Source organism: Sceloporus occidentalis, unplaced genomic scaffold (assembly GCF_023333645.1).
Source record: "Sceloporus occidentalis isolate IW3139 unplaced genomic scaffold, rSceOcc1.0.p SCAF_41, whole genome shotgun sequence".
NCBI classification, from domain to species: Eukaryota; Metazoa; Chordata; class Lepidosauria; order Squamata; family Phrynosomatidae; genus Sceloporus; species Sceloporus occidentalis.
In genome coordinates, this window is record NW_028317021.1 from 7383726 (window position 1) to 7395583 (window position 11858).

Sequence of the window (11858 nt, forward strand, 5' to 3'; positions counted from 1 at the left end):
TGTATTGTCCCATTTTCCTTGACTTCCCTGTTTTGTGGTGCCTTGTTCTCCTTTGTGGTTATGACGCCTGGTCATCCTGCCTATGGTCAGCTTCTGGTTGACGTTGACCAACACTGAGTTATATTTATGGCACCACGAAGACGCAGACCTTTAGGGGATCTGGCATCCGACTCAGGACCTAGGAGGTCCTCTCATTCCTCGTTCTTACAAAATGGCTGCTTCTCCTCTGCAGGGGAGGCATCTTGGAAGCCGAAGGCACAGTGGAGATCAAGTTCAGGAGGAAGGACCTGGTCAAAACCATGAGGAGAGTCGATGCCACCTGTGCCAAGATCGCTCAGAAGCTGGGTAAGTGGCCAGGAGAGAGTGGGTCGCTTGAAAGACCACAGTTACAGGTAACCAACCTGTTCTTCTTCATCGTGGTCTCTGCGCCTCACCTGTGGTTCTTCAACCCATGCGCGAGGGCACAGATGACCACTTGAAGAACCACAGTTACAGGTAAACAGCCTGTTCTTCTTCATCGTGGTCCCGGTGCCTCACCTGTGGGTCTTCAACCCACCTGTCCTGAACGGGATCACGCTTCCCGTGAAGGACTCTGTTCGCAGTCTGGGGACAGGTGGATGCGACGGTCAGGAGCACATGTACTACTTGAAACGGTAGTACATGCTCTGGTAACCTCTCATTTGGATTTCTGCAATGCGCTCTACATGGGGCAACCCTTGTACCTTACCCGGAAGCTGCAATTGGTGCAGAATATGGCGGCAAGACTGGTCACTGGTACTTCCAGGACCAGTCATATAACACCGGTCCTTAAAGACCTCCATTGGCTGCCTATTCGCTTCCGGGCGCAATACAAGGTGTTGGTTATTACCTATAAAACCCTAAATGGCTTGGGCCCAGGGTACTTGGAGGACCGCCTCTCTCCATACAATCCGCCTCGCACACTCAGGTCAGCCGGGAAGCAGTTGTTAAGGGTTCCAGATGCTAGGTACGCCATCACTACTCAGAGGGCTTTTTCTATCTCTGCCCCCAAGCTCTGGAACTCGCTTCCCAGTGAGCTCCGCTCGGCTGCCTCGCTGGACCAATTCAAGAAGGGGTTGAAGACACACTTGTTCCAGCAGGCATACCCCTGACCCCTGAAGTACTTCCCCCCTCCCCTCTCAGCAGCATTGGAAGCTGGCTTGAGATTTTTTAGGGTGACGATGTAATTGTGTTTTATTCTGATTTTATTGTCAATTTTAATTGTATTGTGGATGTTTTAACTATGTTGTTAAACCGCCTTGATCTTTGGAAAGGCGGTATATAAATAAATTTTATTATTATTATTATATGTGAGGACACAGGTGACTACTTGAAGAACCACAGTTACAGGTAAGCAACCTTTTCAAGTGTGAGGGCACAGACAACTGTGGCTCTTCCATGCCAAACCAAATGCACCTGTTCCAGGTGACGACGATCGAAGCCACATACAGTCTACTCCCTTTTCTTTTCTCTTGCTCCTGAGAGTATTGTCTGGGATTGCGCAGGTTCCCTGGAGCTCTCCGAAGAGGACCGCAAGGACCTGGAGAAGCAGCTTAAGGCACGGGAAGACCACCTCCTCCCGATCTACCACCAGGTGGCGGTGCAGTTTGCCGACCTCCATGACACGCCAGGGAGGATGCAAGAGAAAGGCGTCATTACAGTTAAGCGCAGCGTCTCCAGAACGCCTCTCCTCCCAAAACGTCTCGTTTCTCTATCCCCCGACTATCTGTCAGGCCCCATAGTCTGGTCCCATGCTGGGTTTAGACCTGGGTGCACATTTTTCAATGTGGTTTTGATGGGCAGGTAGCCATTGTTTCATCTATATATCTGATGCTTTCAGGGTGGCGTACAGTAAGTCAGTCCTGGTTAGTCCTTGGATGGGAGACCGCCAACCAATACCAGGTGCTATGGGCTCTATTTCAGAGGCCCTAAAGAAAACCCTAAATGGACAAGGGATTTGAAGGCACATAGGCAGAAGATCCCCTCTGAACTTGGAAACTAAGCAGGGTCAGCCTTGATTAGTCCTTGGGTGGTTGACCGCCAGCGAATAACAGGCTCTGTTTCAGAGGAAGGGATTGGCGAAACCCCTTCTGGGGATTCCTCACCTAAGAAAAACCCTAGATAGTCCATGGGGTCGCCATAAATCAGTGGGTGATTTGAAACCACATGGATGCACACAGCTAATACAGTCATAAGTGTTTCAAGCTTACACTGAAGCCACATGACAGGTAAATAAATAGTGCACATGTGCCACTAGCACGCCCATTGTTTATCCCCTTCCCACATAAGGGAATGACCCACTGTTATATTGGTGTTTATGCATTCGTTGTATAAGTAATTTAACCTTCCAGGGCTCATTTTGTCCCTGTCCAGGATATCCTCCAATGGAGGACTTCCCGCACCTTCTTCTACTGGCGCTTGCGCCGCCTTTTGCTGGAGGAGGTGGTCAAGGCGGAGATCCTCAGTGCCAACGGCGAGCTCAGCAACAGCCACATCCAGTCCACGTTGCGGCGCTGGTTCATGGAGACGGAAGGGGCTGTGAAGGTGTGTGGATTGTGTATTCCTCTCTCTGTCGGGTTTCACATGCTCCGGGTTTTGACGTCGCGGCATGTTTTTCTCCGTCTTTTAGGGCTACCTGTGGGACAACAACCAGGTGGTGGTAGAGTGGCTGGAGAAACACCTGCAAGAAGAGGACGGGGCTAAGTCCGCCATCCGGGAGAACATTAAGTACCTGAAGCGGGACTATGCCCTCAAGCACATCCGGAAGTGAGTAGCGAGCAGTGAGTAGGTGTCATTCCCACTGAGTACCGGCTTACTCTAAGGTGCCCCGACTGGGATGCTTACGGGATAAATCCAGTGTTAGTCTGGGCTAGAGTAGAACTAAACCCTACATAGTTTAATGGGATAAGGACTCTGGAGACCAGGGTCCAGATGCTCAGAGGGCCACACTCTCTCGGCCTCAAAGGAAGGCAATGGGGGTGAAACCCCTTGAAATAAAGCCGGCCATAAAAAACCCATTATAGGGTTGACTTGGGGTTGCTATAAGTTGGAAATATCTGGAAGACACACAAAACCAACCATTTCAGTCAGCACTTTGTTGCTGTTCTTGTATGTACGCGGGTCATGCCTGACTTGGGGCCGGCCCTAAGGGGAACCTAACATGGGGTTTTCTTGGCAGGTTTCTTCAGAGGGGCTTTGTCATTGCCATCTTCTGAGGCTGAGAGAGTGTGACTTATCTGAGGTGGGTTTCTGTGGCTTCATGGGGATGGTCTCCTGGGGCAGTCCTGGCCCAACATTCACATCCTAATGCCTTGCTGGCTCAGTAGTCACTATTACCAGAATTCAGTGGCTTTACTCCAGTTGGGAAGACATTTGCAGACCCTACTCAAGGGCAGCCCAATTGAGGGCCATGAATTGCCTCTTCTGGGGGTCTCTGGGGAAGGTCCCAAGGTCCAGCTGAGGAAGAAGAAGGTGGCCTGTGAGCTCTCCAGTGCCATCCATCTTGTGCGACGTCTGGGCTCTTTACATAATAACACCCCGTTTTCTTCGTCCCCAATTCCCTTCTCTATCTCTTGTACCCTCCACAGCTTGGTTCAAGCCAACCCTGAGGTGGCCATGGACTGCATAATTCACATGACGCAACACCTGACGCGGGGTCAGCGGGCGCAGGTTGCCCGCCTCTTGGCCACCATGGACAGCCCTGCCTCCTCGTGATTGCGGACGGGAAGACCTCCAGCAACGAAGGCCAAAATCATAAAGAACAGATCCAAGTCTGGTGAGTTCCTCCCTGCTTCTGGGTATGGAGCAATACTGGCGCAATGTCATGCAGCGTCCTCAGCAGGAGCCGCCATTTTATGCAGCGTTTTTGGCCTGCGCTCGACGGAGGACTAAACAACCTGCGGCTTCAGGGACTGTGCTTTGTTGATGGTCAAAGCATGACCAAGATAAGTGTTAACGTTTTAAAAGAGGAATTTAAGACTTTTGAAAGCAATTGTACCATGTGCTGAAATTTCCTTGCACCTCATGCACGTGAGAAGACGCCATAGTAAGAACGAATGTATTTGCAAGTGTGCTGCAAGCCAAAGACAGCCTTTCAATGGGGCGAAGAATACTCAGGTTGTGTATGCTTTCCTGGACTTGAGAGTTTCAAAGACTTGAAAAATGAAATTTAGCGTATAAAAAGGCGAAGGGGAGCGCAAGTCAATGAAGGAAATGCTCAGTGTTAAGCATATTCGGCGCAGAGCATCGTGCAGATTTGCACCAATCTTTCAACGTGCAAAATAGGTTGCGGTTGGCTGTGGGTCGTTTGGGAATGTATTGAGTGGAAGGGTTTTTATATATACACACACACACACACACATATTAGAAAAGTGTTAATATGAACATTGCTCTTTCTCATAGGAAGGGAGTTCGTGGGTCTGGGCACATTGTCACACAGAAGAGAAAATAAAAACCACTTTTTGGAGCAAGTCTGTGCAAAGTTTATTAAAATGGCTTTTCATACAGACTCCTTTGCATTTCAGACTTTTTACTTTGCACGTCGAGGGAACGCCACCCAGCCATCGCCACGAAAACGCAATGAATCCTTTCCAAATTCCATCAGTCACCTTCCCCCCCCCCCCATAATCCCCCTTTTTTTACTTTCAATCTGCATATCATTTTATCATTAATCGCTAATTTCCAAATCTCTTTATACTGCTCCTCCAATTTGTACGGTTATTTTCATTTCTCAACATCTTGCTATGATTAATCTCGCTGCTTCTTCCCCACCCCCATTTCTCTGAGTTATATAATGATAACGATACTATATTCAGACTTCTATCTGTTTTTATATTCATAATACTTTCTAGAACTGTTTCGGAGCATGTGCAAAGCGCCATCTGCTCACTGGAGCCACATGGGTGAGCGCATGCTCTCTATAGGCTCCAAAACCCACTGCAAGAAATAATCAACTTTGGGACCTATTTAATTGCCCTGGCTCAATGCTATGGAAATCTAGGAACATGTGTTCTGTGACACATTGAGCCTTAGTGCCACAATACACTACAATTCCCAGGATTCCCCTCACAGTTAAAGCGGTTTCAAACTGGATTATTTCTGCAGTGTGCTGGTTGCAAAGACTGGTGTGCCGGATCAGTTCTGTTGTCCGCCTAGATTGAAACCAAGGGTGACCAAACGTCACCTTTTTCTAGGACACATTTTTGCCTTCTGTACATTTTGAGCATGACTACGAAGCATGGATTTATAATTTATACTAATATTTTTGGCTTTTATTTATTAATGTCCTTCCTTGGCCTACATTCTTGTCTTCCTTTGAGGTTAGGACATAGAATCATAGAGTTGGAAGAGACCACAGCAGCCATCCAGTCCAAACCCCTGCCATGCAGGAACTCCTCAATCAAAGCATCCTCGACAGATGGCCATCCAGCCTGCGTCCACACTGCAGAATTAATGCAGTTTGGTGCCCCTTTTGCCATGCACCAGTGCTATGGGATTTAGCCCACTCAGTCAGAGAGAGAGCTCTGGTGCCACAATAAACTACAAATCCCAGAATTCCATAGCATTTAGCCATGACGGCGCTTAAAATTGCATTCAGCCACTGTGCCGCTGTTAAACTGTCATGGTATGGATTTGTACTTTCCTGATGCGACACAAGGAAGGCTAAATGCAATTGCACGAAACTGCAGTTTCCAGTATTCCCTAGCACTGAGACATGGCGGCTGAAGCGGTGTCAAACTGGAGTATTTTTGCAGTGCGGATACAGCCTAAGTTGCCAAATAAGTTAAAATAAAGCTGATGGGGGCAGTGAAGAATAATGTTGGTGCTCAGTTTCTTCTTAGACACCATTCCAAGTCCTTGTCTTCTTCCAATTGCTTGACTATAGTCTCCATTCACACTCAAATGAAAGCAGTTTGACACCACTTTCAGCTGTCATGGCTCCATCCTGGGATTTGTAGTTTTAATTCCATAGTGTGGATATAATATCCAATATTTCTCTGTAAGGTGGAAGGCGGTAAGGAAAGAAGAAGATCCCATTACAGACGGATAAGACTCCGTCGAGGAAGCCACAAATGGCTGCCCGGCTTTGCAAGAAAAGAGGGAGAGGGGAGAAGGAGGCCACAATGGCTGCTCCCTGAGTTTGCAAGACCTGGTTGAGGACAAGGGGGGCTTTGAGGGCTTTCATTCATTGCTATAAGTCAGTATCAACATGAGGCACTTTAAAAGATTGGTAAAGTGAAAGGCAATAAGAAAAATGGGAGACCCAAAATGGCTGCAAAAGACTTTAAGGTCTTTAATTCTGTGAGGGGACTAGGCCGTAGCCACTGTGGTAGTAGTTATCTGTGGAGAAGTCCTGACCCCCCCCCCCCCCTTTTTGTGGGCTTTGACCATAAAAGGGCAATAGAGTGGTGGCACTGGAGTGGACTGGAGTGTGTTGTCAGCTGCTGATTGGATAGGAAGGAACTGTGCTGAGACCAAACTGTATAAAAGCTTGTAGCCACTGACACTCAAGTTCTTTCTTTGGGGTTTTAATCTAGACTCAGTACCTTGGATCAATTGATAATAAATAAGTTGATTTTCTAATAGCAGGAGTTTTTACCCATTAATATATTAGATCATTATTATTCAATGACCCTTTCAGTCTAAGCTTTTCTAACCTGGGCTTTTGTTGATTAGTGATATGTGAGCATACTTGCACATAAACCCACAATAGGAAGAGACATTGTGCTTATTGCAGCCTTTATTGTGTCTATGATTCTTTAAAATAATCTTTTACACATCACACACAGGTTCAAATACAGCTGTGCTATATATTTTATAGTCCTCTAGTCCAAATTTGTGGTATTTCCAGTGTTTTTTGGAGGTGGGTTTTGAGGTTCAGCGTCAAATTGATGGCAATAGAAAAGAGAATAATAAAATTACTTTTAAAAAGCACTTTTTTAAAATAATAATTATTCTTTAAGTGGGAGACCATGATGCCTGAACTGCGTTTCGCTACTTCATTTTTCTGCTTTACTCCTATCAAGTTTGTGTTTTCTTGAGCAGACAATTGACAGTTTGCCCCAAAGTGGAATACTTGAGGGAGACATGTTGTAAATGTTGTAATCCCTGAGGTAAAAAGCTGAGATAAAGTAGGGGATTACTACCAAGAGTGGAAACCTAATATCTGACAGAAACCCTGGATTCAGTAAGGTGATTTCTGAGGTAAAAGTTGTGAGAGAGACATAATAATAATAATAATAATAATAATAATAATAATAATAATGCTTTCTTGCTTCTGTACTCTGCTTTGCAAAAGAATCAATAGTTACAGAAGGCCCATAGATTGAGCCTACAGAGTAAAGTGCAAATGGGCTATGCTGGCCCCCACTCTTTCTTTCTGTGTGTGGCCGTAGCAAACACACTCACATAATCACCCCCTCCTTCCTCTGGAGGGCTCTGAATACAATGGCCTGTGTTTAACCAGCGGCCTTGAAGAGCCTAGCTTAGCCGAGTATGTATCTTACAGTTATCTCTCTGTACATTCCAAGCAAGCAAGCAAATGTAATGCCAAGCAAATGTAATGCCAAAAAGACAATGTAGGACATAATGCTGTTTCACTTTTGTGATTGGCTTACGCTAGGAAAAGTAGAGTTAGAAGGGCATAAAAGAAGATGGCAAGAGGCCCTCGGGGCTGCAGTTTTGATAACGCCCACCTTGCTGTGTGTGTGTGCTGCTGCCCTTGGCCAAGAAAATAAAGCGTTTTTTTATCCTAGCCAGTTCGGTCTCTTTGACTCTGCTTGTCCACCGGCAGGCCACGGGCCTTCAGGTTCGTGGATTTGGGGTTCACCCGCTACAGTTGGAGGTGTAATGTAAGAAATCACCAAAGTAATAAGGAAACAAGCATGTATAAAATGAAAAGATGTGGATTTTGATAAGAAGCAAAGTATTTCCTGAGGTAAAAGTTGTTGGTAAATGTAAGGAAATACGGATTTTATGGCTCCCAAAGGGGAAAAAATCCAATGTGAGAAAGCTTTGCTTATTGCACTTTTTACTACAGACAAGCTGCTCCAACCCACTTTAAAGATTCTGCATTACTCAGACTTACAAATGAAATGCTGCTAAAAAGACCCTTCCATTTAGACCAGAGGATGAAGAGGAAAAGCTGATCTTTAAAAAGCCTTTGTGGAAAGGAGCTTCCCTGTTTGTTTTAGTTTTAAAATAATGTTTAATCGCAAACACAATCAGATTTCACAAGTATAATGGTAGTAAACCAATAGTAACAAATCAAGACAAAACAAACTGAACTACTGAACATTCTCCCTTAAATAATAACTTGCATTAAGTGAAGTTAAAAATTTGCAACTAAAAATGGACATTAATATCCTGTTAGGGATATTTTGAGCCTAAGCTTTTCTAACTTGTGCTTTGTTTATTAGTGTTATGTGAGCACACTTGCACAAAAACCCACAATAGGAAGAGACATTTTGCTTATTGCAGCCTTTATTGTGTCTATAATTCTTTTACACATTGCACACCGGTTCAAATATAGCTGTGCTATGTACTTAATAGTGCTCTAGTCCAAATTTCTGGTATTTCTCGTGTTTTTTAACGTGGGTTTCGGAGTCCAGCATCAAATTGATGGCACTAGAGTGAAAGGCACATAAAGTGAAAGGCAATAGGAAAAGAGGGAGAGATGGACTCCCCTTGAGGAAGACAACAATGGCTGCCCTGACTTTGCAAGACCTGAGCAGCTGAAAGCCTTTCATTCAGAGGGTCTCCATAGCCAAAAGTCCACTTCATGGCCATTAACCTCAGCAACAACTAACTTCTACTTTCATTGTTTGCTTTTATCAACTGCCACTGCCTTGTTTGTATTAAGTTTAAACCAAATTACCTTTTATTAAAATAACCAATTTTAAAATTAATTATTCATTTAGATATGAGATAGATAGATAGATAGATAGATAGATAGATAGATAGATATGTATATATATATATATATATATATATATATATATATATATATATATAGCTAGCTAGTTGCATATAGATTTGATAGATGTGATATGATATGGAAAATAGGAATATATATGTGTGTCTATCTATAGATAGATAGATGTATAGATAAATTATGAAATATATATATATATACACACACACACACACACTCATATATGGCTATTCCTATTTTCCAGCCCTTTCACTGGAACAGCAATGGCAGTTGGAATTCAAATATTTAAACTGTTAATGCTTGGTTGGCAGTCAGTCATGGTTAGACCATTAACCAGTATATCAGTTGCTTCTTTGCTGTCGCATCATTTCACAGAGCGACTGAAGCTGTCCAGAAACAAATCCTTCCATTTATAAAAATAAGTTCAACCTAAACTAAAAAATGGCTTTAAAAGAGCACCTTTTAAAATAATAATTATTCTTTAATTGGGAGGCCATAATGCCTTTTCTGCATTTTGCGGCCTAATTTTTCTGTTTTACTCCTACATAGGCTAAAAACTTGTCAATATCATTCCCAAAGCTGTACTGAAATATTTAAATCATATCAACTTTTAATATGTTATTAATACCTAATATCTTTGGATTGTTAATGTTAGAAAGCGTCAAAACCTGGCTGATACAGCTTTCTCAAACATAAGTGATATTTTACAGTATTAATGCTGCACGTTGAGTCTTTCTTATCCAAAGGTGTTTTGGGGTTTTGATTTCTTTGATTTAATATAGTGTTTTGGGGTTTTAATTTATTTGTTCCAGTGCTTGAAAATAGTTCCAGCCACATAATGAGTGATTTTGGAGCTGGGATGCCAATGCAAACGTTAAATTCATTGAGGTTTCACTTTATAATTCTTATACATATACCTTGAAGGTAGTTTTATACACTTTTTAAAAATAATTTTGTGCATGAAATGAAAGTTGGTGCTTGTCTTGAGTGGAGAGTTGACGAAGTTTGCCCCAAAGTGGAAAATAGGCAGTTTAAACACTTGAGGGGAGACGTGTTGTAAATGTTGTGAGGAAAGTGTAATCCCTGAGGTAAAAAGCTGAGGTAAAGTAGGGGATTGCTAGAAAGAGTGAAAATCTAATATCTGACAGAAACCCCTGGACTCAGTAAGGTGATTTCTGAGGTAAAAGTTGGAGATGTAATGTAAGAAATCACCAAACTAATAAGGAGACAAGCAATGCATAAAATGTTTGTTTTAGTTTTAAAATAATGTTTAATCACAAACACAATCAAATTTCACAAGTAAACCAATAGTAACAAACCAAGACAAAACAAACTGAGCTACTGAACAAACATTCTCCCTTAAATCATAACTTGCAATAAGTCAAGTTAAATTTTTTGCAACTAAAATGGACATTAATATCCTGTAGAGATAATTATCATTTCCAGCCGAGGTAAAAAGCTGAGGTAAAATAGGGGATTACTACACAGAGTGAAAATCTAATATTTGACAGAAGCTCTGGACTCAGTAAGGTGATTTCTGAGGTAAAATGTTGGAGGTGTAAGGAAAAAAAGCATGCATAAAGTGAAAAGATGTGGATTTTGATAAGAACCAAAGTATTTCCTGAGGTAAAAGTTGTTGGTAAATGTAAGGAAATACGTATCTTTCTTATGGCTCCCAAGAAAGTAAAGCCAATATTGGGGAGCAGAAGGGGAAGAAGTGACTGTGAAGAGAATAGACACAACCATTGCGGTGCGATGTATATTTGGGGCCCTAGTTGCATGTTGTAATGGTTTGAGCATTGGAGTTAGGGTTAGGGTTCTTTAATTGAATCACCGAGTAACTTTTTCTTTTATTCTCTGGGAATTACGTGGAACAAGATCAGTGCAACGAAACACAGACAGATGGGTCATCTGATCCAACCCTGCTTCTGCCATGTAGGAAGACACAATCCAATATGATTTCCTTTCAAATGTTTAAACAGGGCTCTGTCATATTAGGCTTAAATTGCAGTATTCCTTTTATCAAGCAAAAGTTGTATTAATGCTCAGATTTAGCATGGCAAGTGTGTTTTACTTGCAACCTGTTGCATAATCTTCATTTGAAAACAATTGATTCAGCAGTTAACACCCTCCTCTTTGTACTGGAGAGATGTGACCAGTGGGGTGTCCAGTGGGGCTCTGTCCTGGGCCCAGTCTGCTATTCAACATCTTTATCAATGACTTGGATGAAGGAATAGAGGGCATACTCATCAAATTTGCAGATTACACCAAATTAAGAGGAATAGCTAATACTCCAGAGGACAGGCGTTCCTTGGCCTTATTATGGGCGACCTCCTTCTCCTCTATGGCTGCTCGGAACTTGGTCATTCAAAGACTGCATTGTTAGTTGTCTTGGCACTAGGTTTCAAACTGGGAGGGGATGCTCTTACTGGGTCACTTTCTCTGGTCTTTGGGAAGTCCCAACCAATGTCCTTGGTGAGTGCCATTTGCGCCACAGAGACTGCTAGCGTCTGGCGTCTGCGCGAACCTTGGTCATCGGCCGTAGAGTCTCAGGGCACTATGGCTGTAGGTTTCAAACTGAGTGGGGATTAGACCCTTGGTTTTTGGGAGGTAGAGCTCCTGTCGGTTAATTTAGGGTGACCTCCTTGGGAAGGAGATGGCTTGCGTCCTGTGTCTGCTCTGACCAATCAGATTTTGGCCATCGGCCAGAAATTTTTTCAGGGTGATATGTCTGTAGGTTTGGGAAAACATCAAGCTGCCTAGTCTGGGCTGGGAGAAATCCAGTTGTTATCAAGAGAGGGTTGTTCCAGACTTTCTATTTTGGGGGCTTCGTCAACTGGGCTTCCTTGAGCAGCAATGATTGTGAGTAGGTTCATCCTTTCAGGGAGACTGTCCTCTTGGTGCCACC

General features: G+C 43.4%; 1 protein-coding gene across 7 annotated transcripts in view; it reads left to right on the plus strand.

The window, feature by feature from the left end:
- Positions 1-7771, plus strand: part of ACACB (acetyl-CoA carboxylase beta) — a 46633-nt gene extending 38862 nt beyond the window's left edge. For 4 of the 7 annotated variants that reach the window (XM_089489797.1, XM_089489794.1, XM_089489792.1 and 1 more), the window contains 5 exons: positions 233-345; positions 1524-1678; positions 2392-2562; positions 2648-2784; positions 3606-7771. In XM_089489797.1, coding sequence (XP_089345923.1) covers positions 233-345; positions 1524-1678; positions 2392-2562; positions 2648-2784; positions 3606-3732 — 703 coding nt within the window. In that variant the 3' untranslated portion in view covers positions 3733-7771. Of the gene's footprint in view, positions 1-232; positions 346-1333; positions 1369-1523; positions 1679-2391; positions 2563-2647; positions 2785-3196; positions 3260-3605 lie in introns of those variants that run through there. The other 3 variants (XM_089489795.1, XM_089489798.1, XM_089489799.1) reach the window with 3 other exon arrangements.
- Positions 7772-11858: the final 4087 nt, after the last annotated feature.